The sequence below is a fragment of the Parus major genome, chromosome 1A (genome assembly GCF_001522545.3).
Source record: "Parus major isolate Abel chromosome 1A, Parus_major1.1, whole genome shotgun sequence".
Taxonomy (NCBI): Eukaryota; Metazoa; Chordata; class Aves; order Passeriformes; family Paridae; genus Parus; species Parus major.
Genome location: NC_031773.1, coordinates 30,827,720 through 30,853,877, shown reverse-complemented (window position 1 = coordinate 30,853,877; position 26,158 = coordinate 30,827,720). Strand labels below are relative to the sequence as shown.

At 37.0% G+C, this 26,158-nt stretch overlaps 1 protein-coding gene across 11 annotated transcripts in view; it reads right to left on the bottom strand.

Moving 5' to 3' along the window:
- Positions 1-21,380, bottom strand: part of USP15 (ubiquitin specific peptidase 15) — a 61,408-nt gene extending 40,028 nt beyond the window's left edge. For 2 of the 11 annotated variants that reach the window (XM_033514824.1, XM_033514823.1), the window contains exons 1-4: positions 21,234-21,377; positions 10,143-10,270; positions 6,998-7,128; positions 4,269-4,395 (exon numbers count right to left, since the gene is read on the bottom strand). In XM_033514824.1, coding sequence (XP_033370715.1) covers positions 4,269-4,395; positions 6,998-7,128; positions 10,143-10,270; positions 21,234-21,322 — 475 coding nt within the window. In that variant the 5' untranslated portion in view covers positions 21,323-21,377. Of the gene's footprint in view, positions 1-1,029; positions 1,265-4,268; positions 4,396-6,997; positions 7,129-10,142; positions 10,271-20,542; positions 20,671-21,233 lie in introns of those variants that run through there. The other 9 variants (XM_033514820.1, XM_015628186.3, XM_033514825.1 and 6 more) reach the window with 8 other exon arrangements.
- Between the last annotated feature and the right edge of the window lie 4,778 nt (positions 21,381-26,158).

Sequence of the window (26,158 nt, the reverse complement as noted above, 5' to 3'; positions counted from 1 at the left end):
TTTTTTTAATTGCTATACTCACAAAGGCTCATTCTCAAAACAGCTAACAGAACACAAAATGGGAGTCAAGAAACAGACACTTTACCCCTTATGATCACTCAAAGCACAGTTATAAAAATGGGCCCTGTAAGCTCTTTGAAAGACATTCCTACAAAGTCTAAGGACAAAACACTAGTGTGTCAGCTTCTCTTGCTCCCTTTTACTCAGGATTATTTTCTCTTCCGCTAGATTAAACAGGAAAAGCCAAATTGACACTCAAAACTTAAAAGTACCTTGCAAAAGTCCATTGTGAAATGTATGACAATGGGCCAAAATAATATTTGTAGATACTGTAGGTAACCGAATACAATTTGTTTTATGCTAGTTATCACACATTTTAGTCTGAAAGCAAGTGTTAGACTGGATCATCTGTTTTTGTAACAGATGATATATAGACAAGGTATGTGATAACAAGACAACAGACTTATTTGTTTGCTTTCAAAAAAACAATAAGTAATGTACTGTCTGAATCAATTCTCAACCAATGAATTAAAATAATTGTATCTGAATATAAGAATGAAGCTAGTCAACAACAATCTTGTTTAAAAAAAGTAGAAAATCTAGATTAATCAATGGCTTTCACTAAACGAAGAATTTACAAAATATAATTTTTCATTCTATTAATATCATGGCAATTAATTAACTGGGCATGGCAGGTCATTTTCTTCACAAGTACTAAGCTAACATTATTATGTTAATTTTTAAGATATTCCAGCTTTGCTTACAGAACTATTACAAGACAGGAAGAATCATTCCTATTGGATTGGATACACATTATGTCCAAGACTCTGAGAAGAGCATGTTCCACTTGACTATTATGCCTATTTTTGAGCCTGTGTAATGAGATTCTTTTATGTACTTCCATGAACAGATAACCAATGCACCCTTTATAATTCTTCCTTCCATCCCCAAGTATTACTGGAGTGCTAGCTTATGAACTAAAGTGGAAGTACCTGTTCCAGCATAAATGGAAATGTATCAAATAAGTACTGAGTCACACTGTGTATGGGGTTCTCCTCCAGGAGATTCATTAAGATTGGAAAAGACATCCAAGATCATTGAGTCCAACCTTTCACCAAACAACAGCGTATCAATTAAACCACAGCATTTAGTGTCACATGCAGTCAGTTCTCAAACACTTCCAGGGATGTTGACTCCAGCACTTCCCTGGGGAGTTTTAGTTCTATAGATCCAGTGTATGACATGATTAGTACTAGCATGATATCTAAAAAAGATAGGAAGAACTGTGATTTAAAGATGCCTCTCACTCCATCAGCTGTATACCCACAATCTGAGATAGTTCAATTTGAGAGTTAAAAGTTACAGCTTCCATACAGATCACACCCTATAGTGTTAAAAATCATACAGCTTATTCCTAAAAACAACTGCATGCTTTAAGTACTATATTGAAAGACTTCCTGGAACAGTCTAGATGAGATGCTGAAAAAGTTCAGTGAATACGATAATAGAAACACATCCTAGCTCCTAAAGGCTAGTGCTATCACAAATGCTGGCTAAAGGAAACTCTTAGGTTAATGTTAAGATGTCAGTCTGAACTAGCCAACAGTCATCGCTTCTTCATAAAGAAGGAAAAGGCTAGTCATTGATTCCAGAATAAATAGTCCTCAAGGGTGGCAAGCATTACATTCTTGTATTCTGAAGCAGATAAAAGGGAGAGATAAATCAATGTCATCTACTAATTTGCAATTTACTAGCAAAAGTCCATTAGATGCAGAGCCAGTAGTATAATCTGTGAAGTTTATCAGCTCGGTTTTTGAATTGTTTTATGGTACTGTAGACACAATCTGACTCTTATTTGTCCATAACCAAGGCTACAGACAATCTCTCTGACATTTTGTGTTTTGTAAAACTCTAACATACTAAGCTGATGAATTAGTTCTATCATACTTTCACATGATTCAAATCCCTGAATGGATCATTAACTCATTTTCAGAAGCCCTGATGCTCTCTGGGATCAGCATCTTGGCTGGAAAGCTGCATCAACTACATCTATTGTCTAACTCCCTTTCCTTTTAGAATTAATCCCCTCATCCCCAAGAGAGCTAGTCATCATCCAGTCTCAAAGTCACTGTGCACTGTCTCCAAGGCAAGGGTCCTCAGTCACAGGAGTTTCCCAAGAAGCTCCAAAGAACATGTCCGATGTGACTAGTACCATTGCAAGAGAATGACTGGCATTATTAGGTCAGCCCTTGACTCTGTACTAATTTATTGACACAGCTTAGCTTCTGTTTGAGTGGAAAAGCAAAGGTATTCCAGGAATAACACATATCTGAAGACTGATAGGTGAGTATTATATTAGGATATTCTCCAGTTTTGTGAATTAAGGAAGGTCTTGTACTTATATTTAAGTGCAGTAAATAATACAATCAATGACGGTGGATAGAAAATTTAAAATTTCTTGAAATGACCATAGTACCTACTCACTTCTGTGGGGCTCTCAATAATTGTAATTGACTCTCTTGTACCACAAACCTTCTGCAACTGTAATAAAAGTGCATCCCTTACTGAAATATACAAGGAAGAGGGGAAAAATAATCAAGATTCTGTAAGATCCCTCTTGCATATTATTAATTGATATAATAAGCATTTCTGCTGAGTATTTGATGAATTCCAGAACTATCTTAAATATACTCAAGGTAAGAAATAGGGGGGGGAAATATTCACAATATTACTAATGAATAAGAGGGATCAGTTATTATTTCACTCTTAAAGTGGATTGAATTTTTCTAGCTCTTCTTCTAAGGCACAAATGCCTTTGGATGCCTTGGCTAGGATGGCTCTGCTTTCATGCTCTGCACAAGAAGCTTCAATTTCATGAAGGGCATGTTTTTAAAGGCTTCCAGGAGCATATCATCCATGTTTCAGGAAAGCAAACAAGGCCAGTGTCTGGAAAGGGATTGAAAGTGAACTCTGACTGCTTCTCATTACCCTTTACAATTTTATTCATATTAATTTACAACAATTTATTCATAATTGCAATCTCTCTTTGTTAAAAAAAAATTAATATACCTTCAAGTAACAGTCATTCCAAAATGCCCTGCTTTTGGTTAGAGAAAGAAAATTCATCCATTACCTATAATTTCAGTGATATATATATCAAAATAGCTTGCATTTGGTCCTAAGGGAAGGACAACGCTAAACTGCTTTTGCCAAGTTTCTGGTTTCCTCAGAAGATAATGAAGTATAACTTCCCAAGTTAAATGAAATCTCAAAAAGGCAAATTAACGTACCACGAACCTTGCTTTGAGGATAATTTTCACAATTTTAAAGCTTTTATTCTAATACAAGAGGTCTAACTTAAATATTGAAACTTAACCAAGTGAAATGATTGCTTGTAAAGCAAGCAATCTGCAAAGAATTTAAGGCTGGTAGGTGTAAGTCACTACCCATAACGTGAAGAGAAGCAAAACCTAAAAAACATACACTGCTGTCAACAAATGTAAACAAAGTGATGGCTGGGCATACAGTGCCAAGGGCATAAAGTACACTTCTGCATAAAGTATAAACCTGCATAAATACAGATGATGGAAAGACTCTTATCTCAGATACACATGCACAAATACACCAAAAAATGAGGAGCAGTATCTTTGAAAATGTTCCGATTGTTATTATTAGTTCGAATACATTATCAAAACACTGTTTCAAACAGTGACAGAATGCCTAACGAGCAGTCTAAATAAATACAAATAAAGGGAAGTTAAAGGTTCAATAGAGGATTCAATTACTGTAAAAGATTGTGCCTGGCCTGCCACTTCACAATGTGAAGAATACTGCTTTTGTAGGTCACCTTTAGCCATCAACTTATTAAATTGTTTCTCGTGTTTTGTAATATATCCTTCTCATATATATGACTAGTACGTATTGGTTAATGAAACACAAAAAATTTATTTCTTACACATCAAAAGCCAAGAAAAAGTACTATGAAATCCAATAAACAACATCACACTATTCACTTCCTTAAAAGCTCAAACCTCTGAAGTTAATGCAGCTGCTTAGATAATGGAACATACAATTATATTGTTAAAATTGCATTAAACCCTCTCAATATTCCAATTTGTTAACTTTTAACTTTGATCCAGACAAAAGTACTCCCACCATTGTTTTTAATGGTCAAAATACCCATCTATCATTTTATCTAGACATTTATTCAGAACTTGTTACATGTACAAGTACCAATCACATATTTTTAGGAAAATAGTTGTGCGTACCTATTGTATCAGCTTTACTAAATCTTCGTGTGACAACATTGTTCATATTTCCATTTTCACACAATTTTAATTCTGTTAGATATACTTCTACTTTGCAGTGCTTTACAAACATACCCTGTTCAACGACCTGAAAAACAGAACAGGATCACATATCAGTCTGAATGTTTTCACATACACAAGCTTCAAAATATTTTGGAGAACTCTTCAAGAAACTGAAGTTCACATAATAGAAGACAACAAATGCAAAAAGCTACAACTAAAATATTCTCCTATTTTAATTCTCCTATAACTTTTTATTAATACAGTAAACTAGAAAGTAGTTTTTTCCATGATGATGTCTTACCTGTGCATAACATGACTTTCAAAGTGTTAAGTACAGCAGAAATCACAACCATGCAACCTTGATCCAAAGATAATTGACCAGAAAGTAAAAACACCCAAAGCTACTTTTATTTCCAAATACATTCATGGTATACTACTTCCTCAGAACATCAAGAGCAAGTTTTCACAGTTAAAGAGTACTTATCAAAAATATAATACTAGTAAAATCTGACTATCACATTTTTAAACAAAACCTTCCACTTACATTCTGATAACACATACATTCATTTAAGATTTTACCCACTCATTACAGTTGTTTATTATATGTTCATTTTTGAAACACAGATTACTGAATAGTTCAATATACAGGATGTTTTTGTTTTTAAATAAAAGTAAAATTTAGAAAAAAAATATTCAGGGTCACCTCTTAAATGTTTTTCCCTTTCATCTTCCAAAGTGTAACTGCAGTACTCTTAGTCATGTAGACTGCTCCAAAAATAACCATCAGCCTGATATGTGATACATCTGACAAATACGGTTAAAATAAAGCCACCAGCTAATTGCTAGGAGAGATCTGCTATCTGCTGTACAAATATAACTTACATGTATGTGCCATAGGGAAAAAAATCATTGCTTGTCTTAGCTTTAATGACTGTCAGTCATGGTATTTAAACAAAAGCACATCTTAATTCGAGCAGCTTCGTAGTTTTCAGCTACTAGAGTCACAACAAAATAGTGGCAGTAAACAAAACTATGCAGTATGGCCAAGACACTTCTAAGAATAAAAAATTACACTCTAGTGGTAGTACGTACAAGAAGTCTTAACATTATTTGACACAGATCAAATACAAAATTTTATCAGTTTAAAATTTGGATCCAAGTTTCAAATATAGCTGGTGTAACTAAGGGGATGAAAGAGAAGTATAATATCACGTTTCTGAAAAAAAGCAACCCATAAAGGCAGACAAGAAAAATAATAGTGAATGGCAAATGCATCAGAAATAAAAATGCTGAACTGGAATATGCTTCTCAGTGGATAACTGCTGTTTATATTGCCAGAAAATAACAAAGCTATGCCAGTTTACCTGGCCACTCATTATACTCCATGTATTTTTCCAGTTAGCTACTTCCAAGAGGAATGGAAGTTACTCTTATTTCACTGCTCTCTCCCTCCATCTTCCACCCAAACTGAAAAAAATACAGACTTTTTACTTTACCATGCTGATGGAAGAGTACGCAGTTTACTCAAATGCATCTTCATAAAAATAGAGTAACAAGTTGATAACAGATATATCTTTAAAGAAGGAGAGTTATTTTAATGGATTTCAGCTCTAACAGAACTAGTCAAAAAGACATTTCAGGGATGTCTCTTTAAACCAAAACTCAACAACTATTTTATCATATTAGAGAAAATATTATAAAACCCTTAAACAAACTGCTGTTGCTAGCCAAATTAATTTTGAAGACCTGAAATGCCTTCTACAGCTATATCTACAATTTATCTGAAGAGTGGACTGCAAGGAGGCAGCCAGCATGCATGCAGTTAGACCATACTTTTGTCATAAGGAAATGAAAGTTGTATTACACCAGAAATCATAAAACTAAATTCTAAGCCTAATATTTTTATAGTGATTTAAAAAGAATCAAAACAGAGATCCCTGTAACTGGAAAAATACACCCTAGTGGTCAATACAGAAAGGATAAATATACCAAAATGCATTTTAAAAACTAAGTAATTCAGTCCAGAGAGGATGCAACTGTAATCACAAATTTGAAAAACTTAAGAAATAACACAAAAAAAGATTGTATGATCAATAAACTGGTGAAATGTTCTACCACTTGAATAATAAGGGTGTTATGTGCTGGAGCAAACAAATTTAAAGATGCTAATTTTTCAGAATCTCGTATTGATGAAGGGCCACATTATCCACCGTACTTGCCTTGAGGTAAGCTTTTTGCTTAAAGAAATAACTCCCTTAGCAAGCGGCTGAGCACAGACTGTTCATCAGAAAGAAACTACCGATTACTCCACCAGTGTTAACATTATTAGAGCGAGGCTTTACACTAATATAGTCAATACAGTTTTGGAGTTATTCACCTAATTACAAAATCTTTTGCATTAATAGCCATACAAGCTTCTAAAGCAAATTCTTCGTAAGATATGTATCAAGAGAACTTACTTCCAGAAAAAGAAAGTATTATAGCCTTTGCATACCCCTGCCTCAATATTACACAATTAAGCCTCAAAAATCTGAATAAAAATTAGATACCAATAAGCAACTAAAGCAGGAGTTCTCTATATGATTATCATAGGCCAGGACTTAAAAGTCTGCTAATAAACTCCTGTGCGACTCCTGCATATTTGCAGGGCTATATCTGAATCATATTCATCCCAGTAGTTAGAGTACCTTGCGTGCAATTGGCTCTTGACCTTCCATCAATGTGTACCAGCTCACTAGCCTATTCCAGCCTTCAGTTGGCAAAAGGATGTAGTCCAGCTCATCAATGAGATGTTCCTTGAGAGACTGAGAATCACCATCTATAAGAAAGAGAAAGGTTATTTTCACTTGAATACTGTAATTCTGTACTTGAGGTTTTAATGTAATGTTTTTCACATGAACAACAGACAAAATACTTTGAGTCACAATTATGTTACTAGTATTATGGTGTTCAAAGCAGGTCTTCTGAAACGATGTAGACAAACTATCCAGTTCATGCTTAGTACACCTATCACAGGTGGTATTCCTTTATTGTATGAGTGACAACTTTATATTGCCATGCAATTATAAGCCCCTAGTTTGTTATCATACACCATCCTCCTAGCTTTCAGAGAAACCAATTCATTTCTCCCACTCACTTCACACATATTCCCACATCATCATGGATATTTCCACAGCTGAAAATGAGAATGAGTATTTAACTGTAGATTCAAAACAAAGTTTAAAGTCATTCACCCTGTGTCAGACCAGGAAAGTAGCCTGGTACAACCCCTTATTTAAAGGATCCTATGTGCTCTGGAAACAGTCACTACAAAATTCTTTGCAGGGAAGGGGAGATGTTGCACTTGAATGAAGCGCAACTTGGAATCTCTTAAGGTAAGCAGCATGCTTTTAGCTTTCATTCAATCCTTATTACTAGCAGTGATTCCAGATGTGAGCCACTTTGAGCTTCAAACATTTAGGGCAGCTGTCCCTCCATCTGGAAGCATCACATTGTAACTGGGAGCACAGTGTGAGGAGAAATCCACAAGCACTTCTCCAAGTCTATGTAACTCTTCACAAGATTCATATGGTATTTCTGCACTGATCTTATATGGTAAGAAGGTATAATTTGGATTCTATTATCTCCTAAAAATACCAATATTTCTTTTAAGGTTATTTTTTTTTTCCAAACTATCAAACAGATTTCCTGATTCTGACAATTCAGTCCCTCATATACAACACCATTTTCTTTGATAAACAATCAGCTACTCTAAATACCTACTGCCTCGTGCCCGCTTTGACGATGTATCTCTTCCTTTGAACATGACACGTGCATTACATCACATTCGATATTTTTTGCACATGTTGAGATTAACTGAAATCTCTACCTGTTACTTTTCATTGCTCTCACTTCATCCAAATGTTCTGGAAACAAGGGAGAAGCATTTAAGTAATATAAGCACAACATACTGCTTCAGTTTCCTGGAACCAGTCTTTCGTGAATTCAATTACAGTCTTCCTTATCACTGCATTACACAGCAGAATATCTGAGAAAGCATCACCATTTTAGATTTTTTTATTCTTTATATCAGATGCACATATTTAAGGAGAGCAGCATGAGAGCAGCTAGGGCATACTTTGTGCCAAAGACAAGACTAAAATCCAAACAGTTTCAGTGTCAGTTTATGCTACATAGAAAACCTAGTACAGAGGATTGTTGCTTTGCAGTGGGTGAAAGAGAAAGCTATTATTTGCTGGGCACTAATGCCTTTAATTTTAACAGGAATAGTAGATGTCGGAGGGTAACTGATTGCATGGAATCACTACCAATGTAGAGCTATAGTTTAGAACCATGAATGAGCAAAAAATTAAGCTCGCAACCCCTGATGCTGTTTATTTTGAAAGGGACACTGGTAGTGTCAAAACAACAGAACACATGTTTTCAGAAGCTTTCAGGAAAATGGTTAACATGACTTCAAATTTGGACAGCCAGTCCTAAAGTAAGCTTTATAACAACAGTAACTTTAAACATAATCTGAACATGTATGTAGATTAAATTATAAATGGTACAGATGAACTAACAGTGCTTGGCACAACTAGAAAACACCTATTTTTGAAATGGAAGACACAAAATAGATAATAAGCTAATACTACCTCACTGAGGATAACATGTTGCTACATCTGATGTCACTGAGATGTATCACCTGCACATCCCTGCCTCACTACAAGAACGCACAAAAATCTAAATCCTGATATTTCAGAAAACAAAACACAACATTCACCTGAGGCAAAAAGACATTAAAGTTTCTGGATGGAAGACAACATATTGACGTATATGACAATACAGCACCTTCTAAAAAGGCACTGGTCAGTGTCAGACATACACACTCATTCACACTCAATTAGTAGAATATGGTACAGCAAGTTTTATGAAAGACACAATCATCTTTAACATTTAATTTGTAAAATAATGAGATACTAAATACAGAAGTTTTGAATTAAGAAAGTCAAGAGTTCATCATAAACCCCCTGAAGTTGGAAAAACCAGTATTACTACATGCTAATAGAACAAGCAGTATTATTACATTACCTGTGACTGCAAAGAAGAAAACCAATTAATCATCTGCTCAGTTTTCTATCTGCTAGATTTTGCAGATTAAATATTAACAGCTTTAATGGTATTTTGATACTGGACATTAATTACAGAATTTGATGTGAAGATTAAAATATGTGGGAAAGTATTCTGAGACCTGTCTTCACAAATTTGGCCACAGTTCAGCAAAAGTCAGTCAGACCTGAGTAATTATAGTAGTGACAGAGTTTAAGATCCTTACAAGACCATAAAGAATATAGAAAACTATCATTTTACACAACTTAAGTCATTGAACTGAATAATACCATTGCTACAATTGTTTCAGAACTAAAGTAAAGACTTGGGGCTCATTTACAGAAGTAAGTTTTAGAATTCAAGTTAAAAATCTTAAATTTAAATCAACCAATTTGGTTAAACCACCAAAAAAGAGAAAACATAGTGAATTCAAGCTATCTTTTTGGTAACTTGACTAATTTTCAGTTCTCAAGATAACTCAAAATCTCATTATAAACCAAGAATTTGTACATTATTCCATATTTTGTTACCATCACAAAGAAGTTCCAATAATTGTATTTATAAAATTGTGATTTATTAGGGAAATCTATTCCAGTTCTGTTGTCATGGTCTGAAAAGAAACCCAAATTTTTACCTTTGTATATGCTGAGGTTCATTTACACTGCCAGCTTCAAAAGATGAACTACCTGTGACAATTTCACACTTAATGTACAATTGGCTTATATTGCAGTTAGAAGCAGTTACCTTTGAGTAGTCCAGAGTTATCAATAGGACCAGGGTACACATTCTGATCTCCCATCTGGTATTTGTCCCAGCTGTCAAAACCAACGTATTTTTTCCACTGTTTGAACCAGCGACTATCCACTAGATACCTTAAAAGGAAGAAGACATACATATTAATTATTGGCATGCTACTACTTCCTACCTCATTCATGATAACGCACCAGCATTCAGCAGCCCTGTGAAATGACAATGCTTTTCTCTCTGCTCTGCTAACCATTATCAGCATCTCCGACCAGCAAGGACTTTACCTGTGGTCAATTAAATATCTCACTGACAGGACCAGGTACAGTTTTTGCAAGACTGTCAATACAACATATCAGAGGTTGAAAAACGGTAAGTTGAAAAAGAAAATAAAAAAAGAAAATAAAAAATCCATTTTTTAGCATGAAGGATCGTAACCTTTAATTCCTACTCTTGATTTTTGAATTTGGGAGATTAAAGTTAAATCTCTATAATTAGACAGCCTTTTAAAAAGTGAGAGAGAACTTTTAATAAGGAATTGTCTACTGCTGGAGTTTTATTTATAACATTCTTGTGCAACTTAAAATTAACTTCAGAACTCTGATGCCTTGTCAAGAACAAGAGAGCATGTTTTCTTCTTCTGAGTCAACATCAACACAAACAGTAAACGCTCTGCTTTTGACAGAGGACTAGATGTTCCTCCTACAAATAATTATCAACATCACACTTCCATATAAAGTGATTATATCTCTAATCTCAGCTCTACAGTATTTTTACCGAGATTAAACTTATCACAGTCTGGCTTTTACCAAGTCCAGTGATACCTACATTTAATACCTTTTTGTCTAGAATTTCTTTAAGATCAAGATACCGAATTAGTTCAGTGATGCTCAGATTTTTATTTATTTTTTTAAGATACCATATGCATTATTTCTCCTTCCTAGAAGTATTCATCTTCTTCTGCCTGGTCTGTCCCAAACCTTTTGCTACTATGTTAACATGAAACTGAATTTAATTAATCTGACATGCCCTTGCCTTTTGCTTTATACACTAAGTTTCCATTCTCATGAACATACTTAAGGCCAGTAGCATGCCCCCCTTTCTCTTCTGCTGTGGCCACCCAGCTCTATTCCGTAAGAGCTGTAACTGTGTGTGGTCATAAATGCAGTCCCACCAAACCTGCGAACCTTGTCCCATTGGCTTCTACTTTCTAGACCTAAATTTGAATGAACTATAAATCTTAAGAAGGAATGATATAATTTTACACAGAAGAAAAACTATCATACAGGCAAACTGCCTTTAATTAATGACAAAGAAATTACTGTGCCTGGAGAATCATTTTACTTTTCAAATGCTTTGTGTTAAATGTCTTATCACACCCTAGGTAACAGAGTGATTAATACAAATTTTTGATAATAAAATTTAAGTGTGAGAAAGCTTGGGGTCCACTTTTACAGATTTTAGATATTTAACACTATCTATTTCAACATTTCATCAGCTTTCTTCTTCCATATCCAATTAATTTTGCCATCAACCAAAATTTGCTGTGCAGTATCTCTTTAGGGTCCTCCCTAACAGAAATGTTGTAACATTTCTATTTCCTAACACAAAGTGCAAAAAATCTTTCATCATTTCCCTTCACATTTCAGAATTTTGAATTTAGAAATCTTTCCAGGCTCAAATAAGAGCTTAATATTTTTTGTAAAAAGGAAGTTGAAAGGCCACTTATAAATCATTCAAGTGTCTAAGTATGATAAGAACTAAACAGCAGTCAAGCTCCTTTACCTCAAAGTAGAGGTAACTTGCACTACATGGAAAAGGAAGATTTACTGAATTTATTTAGCCAAGAGAAAAAATTTGCATGTATGGATTTTGAAAAATGCTAGCAGACACTATAGATGTGAATTCTTACAGCAAATCACTGGCTATAGGCATGTAAGTGCATGTACACATGTATCTACGTTTTATCAATATTAAGTGTTTTAATGAACATTCTGCTACTTTTGCTTCAATAGAAATCTGGTACAGGTGAGAAAAGCTATTTTGAGTTATTACTGAACACAGTCACAGTAGCCATAATCTCTCTTATCCTGGTTTAAGAATGGTATTCCCCAATTTAGTATTCGGAAAAAAAAAAACCCTATAAACTGCTCCCATTTTCCCACCCCATTAAAAAGCAGAGATTACAGGCTGAGATAGTAACAATTTACTGGAAACAGAAATGAGATAAGAAAAAGGAACAGTAACAGCAACAACATTAATAACAGTGGTGTAGAAAAGAGGGTGACTTACACACAAAATGCTCATCCTGGGGGACAATGAACAATGGTGGATGGGTTTCCCCTCCCGTCATACCTTTTCCCATGCTGAAGCCATACCCCTCTTCTCCCAAGCAGGAGCCCTTGACTCCCACCCCTGGGGGTGCTAGAGCATAATAACCTGGATATGCCCAGGGTTGGGCTCCCGGCTTCACTCCCTCACCGTGGAAAAATTAACTCTGTCCTCGCCAAAACCAGAACACCCCCATTACAAGAATTTGCTCTTAATCAAGAGATGAAATATTACATTTCCAGTAAGATTAGGGAAACCAGAAATTTGCATTCAAATGCCATATACTATCCTCATTTTATGCAAGAAGGATATGCCACATTAAAGATTATGGCGGGGAAGGGAAAAAAAAAAGGAGCACAATTACACCATGCTCAGTTTAAGGCAAACCAATCAACCTGCTAAAGCACTCCTGTAGCTAAAATCCAGACTTCTTAGCATTAATGGGAAAAGTCAAAGATTTATAACTTAAACCTTTTGACTCTAAAAACACATTCAACACAGCATTCTCACCAGGATCAACAAGACTACTCATCTGCACAAGAGAAGGCAAACCACCGGAAGGCAACTTAATTTATCTTTTCATCAGTGTTATAATATCCATGATACAATCAACCACCTGAAAACTAAGTATTACCGATGAGGGACGTCCAATTTAAGAGGAAACTCAAGTAAACAGAACTAAACCCTCTGCTAAACCCTCATTTCTTAAATGATATCTGATCCTTTTTTAAGGAAAAAATATTAAAAACTTGGGGCATGCACTTGGACCAAATACACTTCCGTGTAATGTGTGTTGTCCCAGATACAAAAATAGCATACCATCCATTAGTAAAACAGAGACCAACACATATTTATATTAAAATTGGTACAATGTTTTGCTTTTATTTTTGTTACTATTACCTAATGCAGGAAGGAGATCCAAATGAGTCTAATGCTACAATAGTTTTCTGAACTGTGGACCTGACCAAAAAGGCTACCCCAGAACTCCTCATCAAAGTTAAAATGTATGACATGTCCACTTCTAAGAATTATGCTTAAGAAATGTTTATTAACTGATGGAATCAAGATTCCACTCAACCAGGAAACACAAACTTTGCTCTCTGGAATGTCATCAGTTTAGCTAGTGAGCAGGATAACCAACCCATCTTCTGCTGTAAAACAAATTTAGACATTTGAACAAAGATTAAATTCAAGAACAGTTCAAATTTCTAGATATTCTGCTTTGAGGGGCAAACCTTAAAAACTAAGACAACTGCACAGCCAAATGAACTGGTTAACTCTAAAACAGCACATAACTGACATATATAGGTATTTAAAATAAATCAGTAACCTCAAATTGTTTGTAGGAAACGGTACAACCAAGTCACTCAGAGCCAATTGGTCAGTAACAGAACAATGGAATAGTCCCAAACCTTTACCTAAAAGTAAGCATAACTATACACGTACCATTTGTTGAAAATTACACTCAAATATGGAATTTTCAGTATTAACAATACTGGAAGTATTTGTACAGTTTAATTAGCTTTAGGAGTTTATTCTTGGTTATATTATGTATACTAAATTTTTTTTTGTGCAAGTAGAATCAAAAACTATAGAACACGTGAATATGTTCTCAATTCAAGTCTGGCCTACTTCATTACCCAGTATTTACTTCTGAGCAGAGCTTCAGATTGCTTCATAAGATATATCCGCTCTCTTCTGTAAAATGTTCCTTGCCTGTCTGAAGTGGATTATCATATAGAAGGGAAAATTTATACTCTAGAATCCTCTGGAATGCCAGATAATGGAATACAACATGGAAACGGAATGAAGCTGCAAAAGGGGAAGTTCATACTTGACATCATGAAAAGCCTGAGAGGGTGGCTGGTCACTGGAACAGGCTCCCTAGGGAAGTGGTCGCAGCACCAAGCCAGTCAGTTCAAGAATCATCTGGAAAACACTCTTAGCCATATGGTTTAGCTTTAGGCAGTCCTGAAAAGAGCAGGAAGTTGGATTCAATGTTCCTTATGGGTCCCTTTCAATTTGGGATATTTGGCCTTGGCCAGTGGTCAGTCCATCTGGAGCCGGCTGGCACTGGCTCTCTAAGACCTAGGGGAAGCTTCTGGCAGCTTCTCCTAAAAGCCACCCCTGTAGCAACCCTGCTACCAACACTCTGCCATGCAAACCCAATAAAATGGGGTCACCCAATTAAATTTACCAGAAAATACCGTATCCTTATGTATGACCAAAAGATCAACTGTAGAGACTGAAGGCAGCCCAAAAAAGGATGACTTACAGCCTTTGTGGGTTAACTTACAAGCACAAAAATTTGAAGCTATTACAAGACCTGTATATACACCTTCATGTCTTAAATAAAAACTCAACAAATAATAAAAATCAGTTTTAAGTTTATGGAAGTTTTAAAATTTCACAGCTGCATGACTACATGGATATTGTTCACTGAACAAAAGAAAATACTACAGGAAGCTTACTAACCGATTTCTAAAATTCTCCCATGGTTTGTAACTTTTTAATGTAATTCAAGTTCACTTGTGATTTACTGCATGTTTTGACTTAATAAACCTAATTAACATAATAGAAACATTACACAAGTACAACAGCATTCATTCTTTACCTCAACATATAAGTTGATAGAAAAATATCTGAACAGTATGACTAAGATCTTGGTATTTCCCACTGCTGTCAAAAGCATTCTGAATGCTTGTGACCATTATATATAGAAAAAATTAACCTGTAACCTAGATTTATTTATATTGACCGATACACCAGCTCTTTGAATTCAAAATCAAAACAAAAAGCTTTAATATGCAATAAAGACATTTCCCAGAAAGACACTCATTCTGCACTGTATACTGCTGGGACATCGTATCTTCTGAACAGAAGCTATTTCACTTTTAACAGTAAAACTGTGCAAATTGTCCAGAGAGATAGGTGAGGACTTTTTTTACTCTCCTCACAGTGCATGAGTACAGATTAAGCAATACAGAGGACAAAGTGGAACAACTGTTTTGCAGAAAGCAAATTAGGACTTCTGCTTAAAGGCACAGCATCTGATTTTTGCTCTTGCACAACCGCAACTATAAAAATACAGATGTAAGAATGGGTTTGTATCTGTATTTCCACTTCAAGGTGACAAAACTTGCTTGACCAAATACACTTATAATTAATGGAAGCCTTCAAATTCAATTTTCTTCCAGAATTAACAAGTTCTTCAAGTTCAAAATGGCAATAATTATTCTACTCTATCACAGAAACCATACCATCTTTCTATTCAAAATATAGGTAAATGCACAAGAAAAAAATGCAAGGGTCAAAGACAAAAAAAAATATATAGTTTACCGGCCATTTTCAAGAAATCCAAGTATTCCAGACTCCTCTTCAGAAATAAGTGTTTAGTTCAATAAAATGTACCAAGATTTCAAACCAACTAATCCTCACTACAGCACACAATAATCTCCACTCCCATAATGTGCTGCAGTAGCCTAAGCAGCACACTCTTCATCCATACCATCAAGAGATTGACCAAAAAGTATGATTCAGCCAAAATCAGTGGAGGGCAATTTTATGTTAAAATTTATGTTAAAATTTTATTAATTTTATTTAAAATTATGTCAAAATTTATGTTAAATTTATGTTAAAATTTCAGTGTGAATATTATATTAATCATGTAAGTATTTTGTATACTCTTAGAAATTCTCCATTTAAGTAAAGACTTTTCATTAAAAAATAATCTAACAAATCAATTTTCAGGCAAAAGCCTGGAACACACATGATTTTAACATGCTCTCACCCCACCTAATCAATTAACAGAATAAAAATGCATCTACTAACTTCCACTCTAAGTACTGTCCAGAAGAATTTAAATCATTGTAAGCCACTGGTCACATGCAGCACCATTCCATTGGCTGTGAGAGAAACCTAACACCAAACTTCAACCACAAGATTTAAAAGTCAAAATCAGCAACTTAAACCTCATTTGAATAAAAAACAACAACAAGCCCATCCAACTCCTACTCTATCCTCGGAACACTGACGCTATGTTCCTCGCTTCTCATTTCATGAGGTTATCAAAATAATTTAGAATATCATTCTGAATATTATTGAAGTCCAGGTCCATAACATCTCATCATGCCCTCAGTAAAATCAAGTAAAATCTTCCATTAACTTTCAATCTAGGCTCTGCTCATGTACAATGCAATGATGGACAATGAAATGTGGAAAACACTGAGAGGACAATAGTGAGAAAAAGGTACATGGCCTAACTCTTGGGGATATCCTATGCAGGGCTGAGTTGGACTTGAGGATCTTTGTGGGTCCCCTTCCAACTCAGCATGTTCTTTGAAGACCACTGTGTAAAATGCTATTAAAGCTAAGCACTTCAGCATCAAGGCTGTCATCAATGATGGGCACTGCAGGGTTTTTAAGCAGGGCTACAGATGTCTGTTCATCAAGATTCATGAGTTTTCACAGCTAGAAATAAAATGCTTATGTTCAGTGGAGAAATTAACTTCTGGAAGAAAAGTCCTTTAAGGTTGAACTTATCATATCTACTAATCACTCACTGGAAAGGATTTTTACCCCACTTCATTTTTACTTACTCTCTTCAGTGACCAAGTATGACAACTGAAAAGGCAATGAAATTCCCACAGGTTAAGAAAAGAGCATTTGTTTCACTGTCGAAGAAATGTACTGCTTGGATAGCAACAGTACTCTACCTAGGTTCAGCAGAACTTCAGAAGTGATGTGTATCAGACACATCTGAAAACTAAAAAAACAATACTTCTGTGGTTTTACTAATTTGCAAGTCCTAAAAACCAAGAAGAGATTAAGAATCTATCTCATCACTCTTGTGAAGTGATGACTGGCACCAAAATTCATTGGCTAACTGGGCTGAAAATCAACATCTTCATTCTGGCCTAAACCTGACTAGCTCCAGTTTACACAGTGTCTTAAATCTTTATCTGCTTGTTAAAAAATCTTTATCCTAGAAGACATCTTCCTCTTACGTAACTATTTCAGCACACAACCCAAAATTCTAGGAAAACAGAAAAAGGTTCTCTAAGCTCTTCTCTGAAAGACAAGGCCTCTGCTTGCTCTGTGAGATTTTGAGATGTCTGAACTCATTCTAAATGAACACCTTCTGTCACATGTGGACACGAGAACTGGACAGTAGAATGGTTTCACTAATACATTTTGTATAAGTACATATTTCTACTGCTACTTGGTATTCCCTATTCAAACATCTAATGACTGTAATTGTTCCCTTAAAACTAAAACTCCATGTGATAGTTTTTGTCCACTCTAAGTGTCTAATTCTTATCCAAGTAACTTCTATTTTATCATCAGATCACAAATTGTTATGGCAAGCAGTAGATGAAAGAAGCACAGTGAGGAAACTCTGGGATGAAGAGAGAGAATCAGTGGTAAAACTGACTGCTGAGCTGTAGCTACTTTTAAGTCACTATTACTCACTTTAAGTAAAACATTTACTGGCAGGTGATACCTAAAGGTGAGAAATGTGGTTACATATCCTAGACCATGGAGGGACAGTATGTGCAAGAGGCAGCCAAGAGTATGAAAGCATTTGTAATGACATATCTGAGCTATTGAGACAACATCTCTAAGACAGCCACAAAAGAACAGGAACTACAGGGAAGTCAGGGCAAAAGGTGGTTTTAAAGGTAAAATCAAGAAATCACCCTTTAATACAGTGAAGAAGTAACAGAGAAATCACCTAAGAAGTCACACAGAGAAACAGTCATCCCCTCTATAACAAAAATATTCCAAGATCAATGAATTTCAGTACTGAAAACTGTACTTCCATGATACTGTAAAAACAGAAAAACCTGGCAAGGTTCTCAAAAATATCACTGCAGCTACAAAGGCATTAAATTACATCATCAAGACCAGTTGGTCACACAAATTATACTGTGCCTAAAAATCTGATCAACATCAACAGCTCTTCAAGTTCTGACGACACTGAGCTCAGATTTGTCTGCAGCTGTAACAACCAATAATTTTTGTCATTCTAAATGAGAGGGTAAAATCTCCTCAGATAATAAATTCTCCTCACTTGCCAAGCACCAGTAGAATTTCAAAATAGTGAGACATAATTGTATGGATGCTAAAACTGAGACATACAACAAAATGCAGCATTTTTTCTTTTCCTAAGCACAAGTCTAGATCTTTCAACCACAGAACCCAAAGATCCTTTGGACAATAATGCAAGAAGTAAAACTTACATTAATTCAAGTTCTGTGGAACAAAAGTGTAGTTTTCATACTGACTTTACTAATGAAAGGAGACATTATTCAAAAGAAATAGTAAGTTCTTTCTTCACAGGAAGTTCTTTATTGGAAAAATCTGATGTTTGTTTAATGTATGTTTGGAAAAATAAGATAAATGGAGAGACGGAATAATCCTCAATTTCTCAGAGTTTAATTTATTAACTGTCCATAAAGAATGCAAAAAAGATTACTGAGGCAAACTAGCCCAAAATCTTGTCCCTGCAGCTGAAGCAATTAAAAGACTAACCTTGTCTGTCCATTTGAGCAATACAGCTTAATGCCTACTATTCCCAAGCTACCCTTAAAAACATCTAATGGAACAAACTCTACAGCTTACTAAACCACTTATTCAACTGTTTTCTAATTCTAGCAATTCTTCTTCCAATATCTAACTCTAAAAATGTAGCATTTCAAGTCAATTTTTTTCTTTCTCTCTGCGGTGCACATGAAGAACTTCATCAGCCACTTCACAGATGCTTCTAAGATTTGCCTCATTCTTCAGCTGCTTTCTTCTTAAGAGAAAACCCCCAAAGCTTTATACTTCCCACATGTAGCTTATTGCTCTCTCCACTCTAAATTCTGAAGAGCATGGAAAAGACTTTCCATCTATAAGCCAGCATTTTTAAAAGGATTGCATTTGAGTATTTTAAAGCTCAAACAGAACAAGCTGGTATGTCATTGCTGAATTTTTTTTCAGCAGTATTTACTATTGAATCAATGAAATTCTGAATCATGGCTTACAGCACTTTAACTGTTGTTTCCTTACTACTGTCCCAAAAGATAAAAAATCCATTGACAAATACCTCTAAAAAAGCATTTGGACTAAACATACCCTTTAATTTGTGAAGATAGCTGCACACTCGAAGCATAAATCCTATGAATGCACAAGCATTTATACAGCTCGATTTAACAGTTCACAGGTAAAACTTAATGGGACTTCGCTGTAGCTTATTCAGTTTTAAAACACTTGACCTATATCAGTGTCAGTCACAGCTAGATACTTTCACAGAACATTTAGAAGCTTTTCCCACCTAACTGATTCTTCCGTAATAAAATATCGAACACACTAAAAAATGTAAGCAGCACAGTAAACTTACTGTTTCGGACATGCTGTCAACTAGTAATAAAAGTACAATCACTTTGAACAATATTAACTGCTTGAAACATTGTTTTTGGAATTGGGAACTGCTCAACAGAACCATAAAAATACAGTCTTGAAAGACGTTAAGCCTGAGCACACTTTTACTACCACCGGTCATTTTCAACACTACCATGCAAATTCATTTCCTTTTTCTAGTTTCTTACACTCTTCCAGTTTCAAGAGCAGTCTGTTCGTATGCCAAAACTGAACATACACTCAGCAGTATTTGAATAATGCATCAGAATGTATGCTTCTGACACATGCTGCAGTATCAACACTGTTAAATATAGTCTTTTATAGAACTGGAACAGTGAGTGATGACAGCTGAAATGAGGTGGGCTAGTTCTACTTCTGTGTATTCATAGTTAATTTTCTGTAAGTTAATGCTTCAGCCTTTGTCTTTGGGTGACAGTTTCACACAGGAAGAGATGAAGAGGTTGAGTCGTGGAAAAGTGTCAGTTCCTTATTTTTTTCCCTCCTAAAAAAAGGTCTCATTTCCTTGCCTCATAGAACTACAACTATAAAAGCTCAATTACCAAATACACGGCAAAAAGGGGTGCTTATTTAACCTAATTATTTTCAACCGTGAATTATTCTGTTGACAATTTTTATGACACACAAAGAAATATTTTACGACTGACCAGAAAAGCACATTTTTCAAACGTTCGTTGTCGAAAAGGTATCATAAAGGTCCGTTCACACCTTCAGGGGCTCTTTCTTAGGAAGCTAACACGTTTACAGTCGCAATAAAATTCCAACTCAAGGCTTATCACAGCCACGGACGGGCATCAGGGCACCTAGGCCAGGGTAGAGATACCATTTCTGACAACGTGAAGGTGAAGCCGGGGCCATTTCAACCCGGATAATGGAAGAAACGCCTGGTTGCAGAGCTCTTCTTCGTCCCCACCTCAATACTCCTCGCGCAGCCAAAACAAGCCCGCCGCGGGCTCGGGGCCCGCCATCCGGGGCTGCCACCCGCCGGCGCGCCCCAGCAGCCGCGCCGCTCCCTCCCTGCCCTCCGCCGCAGGGCGCTGACCTCGGTGCCTCCCCGCAGCCCGGGCCAGGCCGAGGCCCCGCCGCACCCAGGCGGCCGCTCCCCGCCTGGCAGGAGCTGCGGGAACCGAGCGGCGGGAAGCGGGGGGAACAGCACTGCCTCCCTGCCCTTGTCACCCGCCTCCACTTTCCCGGCAGCGGGAGGGACGTCGAGCCGCCCCCGGGAGCGGGGTGGGGGGGCGAGGGGAAGGAGGTCGGTCCCTCCGGCAGCCAAGCGGCCCCGGGGGCGGGGGGCGCCGCCCGCGCCGGTCCGCCCGAGCCCCCCCGCTCCTCCCTCACCAGGTGTCGCCCTTGCGGAGGGCGGTTTTGAGCAGCGCCGCGACGTCCGTGCGCTGGGTCTCCAGATCCGCCGCGCCTCCCTCCGCCATCTTCTCCGCCCGGCAGCGGCAGCGGCGGCAGGGGCAGGAGCGCGCCGCGCTGCATGCTGGGAGTGACGCCTGCGGGGGGCGGCCACCGCCCCGCCCTTCCCAGAAGCCGCGGGGCGGGGGCCGGCGCGGGCCCGTGCGGTGCAGCGCCCCCTAGCGGGCGGGAGGTCTTTCGTCCCGTCCACCCGTCCCGTCCCCCGCCCCACCCACCCCGGGGAGGGACGGGCGGAGACATTTCCCTCAGTGCCTTCAATCTGCCCTCAGCGCCTGGATCGAAGCGCAGGTGTAATTAGATCCCTTGTGCCTCGCTACCAGATGAGTGGTTTGGATCACCATAATTCATATGATGAAACGGTGTGTGTTGTGCAAATACTGTGGTGCGTTCAAATAGTCTGTGTCACTCGCATTAGCTTTTCCAGACCTTTGCAGAAACCAAGGGATAACTTGTGTTTGTTTCAGTCGCTCTTGCCTGAGCCTTGTACAAACAGTGCAACCTGTTGCTTGGCATTTCAGATACACACAAAAAGAAAAAAAGTGCCACGTATTACGTTACATAACCAATTTCTCTCTGTCTTCACGTTTGTATAGAGATTTCAAAGAATCAAAACGGTGTAGGAATCTAGGGCTGGGGTGCCGGTTACAAATATTTGAAAACAAAAGTTTGTTCCTGTAGATCTAGCTGGTGTTAAGGGCAATGACTGCAATTGTATACCTAGCCCCCTTCCTCCGCCCAAGTCATTACACCCAGCCGGATTGTGTGACTAACACCAGCAATGTATCTTAGGCTGCCAGTTAACTATTACAAGCTATTAGGCATTAATAGCTAATTAGCACATAGAATCTGGTACATGTAGCTGTTACAAATAGTGCTAGAAAGTGCTATTTAGATATGCTCGCTGCAAAAAAAAAAAATGAAAGCAAGGCTGTTATGCAGACAGGGTAGAACAAAGCTAACTATTTAGTAAGGATTATCAGTGAGGATGATGATATGGAAGTAAAGACAAAATTATAATACGAAAATCGTGTTGAATATATAAGACCTCTCAGGAGCTCAGAGTGACTGGCAATGACATGGCTTCTCTAAGAGCTAGAACATGAAATTCCAGGAGGAGGGACAAGGAAGTAAAACATAAAGGTTACAGAGAGCTGTGGATCTAATCGCTACCTTTAATGAGATAAAACTTAACTGAATAACAAGAGGAAGGTTTCCAGCCACTTCAGGAATAAACTTCTGGGTTAGAATCTCCAAGTTTAGAAAGAACTTTGCAAGTTCCCACCCCACACACACCAGGGCTTGACAGATAAGAACAGTGTTTACACACTGAAAGTTATCTCTGTGCCAAAATTGAATTTATACAGAAATTATATTTTCATGGAAATTTTGAGGAAAATATTTCTCAGTCTGTGGTGCTGGAAAACAGCTTCATTGTTCATCAGGCTGTAGCAGCACCATCAACAGCTTACTTTGCCAAAGGTTCACCTGGAGCCTCTGTGCTTTGTGTTGCACAACTGCAGTTACTCAGTTAAAGGTCTCCTATTCCTGAGTTCAGCCTGTCTGTGGTACTACACAGGTATTAAGTGGTACAAATAGAGACAGCAAAGCATACAGTGTGCCATTTGAAGAACTTGAAGAACTGCCATGGAGAGACAAGAGTAAGGCTCTTTCTGGGCCTACCAGTGCTTCATGTGAAACAATTGTTTTTCGTAATGGAACAGTGTCCAAAACTTAACTCACATTCTTGGAAAATGCACATTAGTGTTAAATTGGGGGGGGGTTAAGCTTTATTGGTGGGCAAGGAATTGTTTCCAAGTACCTCTGTCCTAGATCGTGCCTAAGGATCTTTAAATTTTAAGCTGCCTGTTAAACAGTAACAGCACTGGACATAGTGAAGAATGACCTAAACCACTACACCTACCTTCTCTAATGAAACCCAAGCATTTGTAATACAGATTTGTATCTTACTACTTGTGTTATAAGTGAATGCAAGACATAGTAAAGCTAGCTGAGGTAGTGGCCCTTCCAGTGGGCCTTCATCCTTGCCTGACTTTATTGCTAATGGATGAATTTCTGTAAACATGGGTTTTGTGGCTCTAAACCTTCATCTTAAAAAAGGATGCAATTAATACAGTATATAGCAGCACAAACATTCAGCAAGTGGGCAGCATATAACAAACTGTGTAAAGGGATGATTCTATTGATTCCCAATACAACATAGAGTTTAAGCTCTCAGTTGTTGTTTTCAAGTCAATTAGTGGACTTGGCTAACGAAGCTTAAAATATGACTTGGTCTTTGGGGATATGAGAAGCCCTGCATCTCCATAGTAGAAACTTATGTACACAATAATTTCTGTAAAAATAACAGACAACTTCAAGTCTCACTCACAGGTAAGATAGAATAATTGACTTCACTGCTTTTTATTTTCTTTCATGAGCACTGCCATGGTTTAAGAGTGGTACTTCCAAATTTAGTGCTTCCACTGAGACTCCAAACCACAGGCTGCTCATTTGGTCTCCCTTCCACTCCCCCATATCTCCTGCAGCATGGCTGGAGAGAAGAATTGGAAGCCCTAAAGGTGAAGACCATGGTTGAGATAAGAACAATTTATTTGAAACAGCACTGCACTAAGAAAATGGACAATAACAGCTATAATTTTAATAACAAAAGTGTTCAAAAGAGAGAGAACAATCCACATGCAAAACTGCTCACTGAAGAGCTCGACCTGACCACAGCCACACCACCCCAACCACTCCCTCCAGCCCAGAACCAGCTCCACAGCATTGCTCCCTGTGGCTTCCTTAGCTGGCCAGAAGGTACTCCTTGGCCCAGGAAGAGGCTCCCTTTCCCCTGGCAAGCACATGAGGTGGCACAGGATAAATCCTGGGTCCTGGCTGTGGCCCCGCCCAGCTACTGTAAAATGAACGCAGTCCAGGTCGGAACCAGGACAACCACCTACACTACTTCTGGGAATTTGTGGAGGGGGTTCAGATTTCCCTCCCCAGTGGTCTGTGGTGAGTTTACAGCCACTGGTGGCCGCATGAATTTCCTTTTCAGTTTGAAACTGCATCAGACACAGAGTTTGACATTTTAGAATGGATATGATGAGTGTATTTTCTATGCAGTGTTCAAACATCCAGTTAGGAAAACATAGATAATGTCACTTTTGGTTGATAAATATGATAAATATGTTTTTGTGAATTTAAAGTGAAGCAAAAAGTTCATTACTAGTGCCACCACTGCTGATTTTGTTCCCTATCCTTTTTTTTATACTGCATGGAAATTGGTAATTTTTAAATAGTAATGGAATTGTATGCCTCTTTTAAACAGTTCAGTAAAAACCCCAAGAAAGCAGAAATAACTGTAGGCTAAAGTTAAACAAGACAAAGCAGCGCTTATGTAAGGTAAACATGAGGGGAAGATACGGGAACAAAAATTCGGTATGTAACAAAATTGGGATAACCCAAGAAAGCATGAGTTGAATGATGGACAGAAGCAGATAAGAATATACATTTTTTAAAGAGAGAAAGAAAATGCAGGATAAATTTGAAAGACTGAGAGACAGAGAAATAACATGTAATTAAGGTACCCATTTCTGTCCCAGACATGAAACTATGACTGCACTGTAGGTTTGAATCTTATTCCTAATCCAGCCTGTGCATCATCTACCTCATTCACAGAGGCTGAACACAGCCATATAAACTCTTGTTTCAGCTAGATGGAATTGAAATTACTAGCTATTATTGCAATAACACTTGTTGGGATAAGAAAAAAGCCAACATTTAAAAATGTGTTGGTTTTTTATTCAGTCAATTTAATCAGACTTACATTTTTTCTACATTTTTAGTAATTAGTATTACCAAAATTCTCTTTCATATGAGAGAAAAAGACTGTTGAAAAAGGAAGGAATAATTTTTAAGCGTGTATAAAGCTACATGCACAGTTTTTCTTTCACCTTCTCACCTTCATGTTCTAAGTCTAGAATCAGATATCCTGGGCAGATTAAGTCAGAAAGATCATAGATGTAAATATAGGGGAATGATGATAGAAAAAGTTCTGTGAGATTAACAAAGGATGTCCCAAGAATATTTCTAATTTAATAACAATGGAAGAAAATCCAGTGTCTTTCATTTTCTCCAATTTTGAATTTTTTAAATATGGAGAGCATTCTTTTTCTGATTTTAATTTTCTGAGGAATGGCTTTTAGTAACACTATGAAAAGAATTAAAAGAAATACGTTCTAAATACGGTATATAGAAATATTAAAATTATATTTTACGTTAACAAATGTAGTTAATAAATGGTGTTCCTATTGATTAAACATGTGCTTAACATACAATTAAATAAATGATAAATTCTAATGGCCTAGGACTTGAAATAAGAATGTCTGAAAAATAAGCTTTTTAGTGATCTGATCAGATATTAATATATACAATGATTACCCATTTTCCACAAGATGAAATTACTTCCCATTTCCTTAATTCAATGTTTTTTTCCACACAAAACTCCATCCTATTTTAGATTGTTACAAATTAGTCAGAATTTTTATGTGTGTTCACAAATGTTTGTCCTTTAGGAATTTTAAACACAGAAACTAATTTCAAAGGTATGATGGTTTTAGCCATGGTTGTCTGGTATGTCAAAATTATTATCAATTCCTGTATTTGATTTGCACATCAGAATGAATCCAAATTTTCTCCTGTGTAGTTGCTAAATGAGCTGTTTGGTTTTGAAGGCAAGAGATAAAATTAAGTGCATTAATTGTGCCTAGAGCTTGTCAACAATGTAATTCAAGAGACATGGTTTTAAAAGGATGATTCATTATGTAGGCTTTAAGCACTAG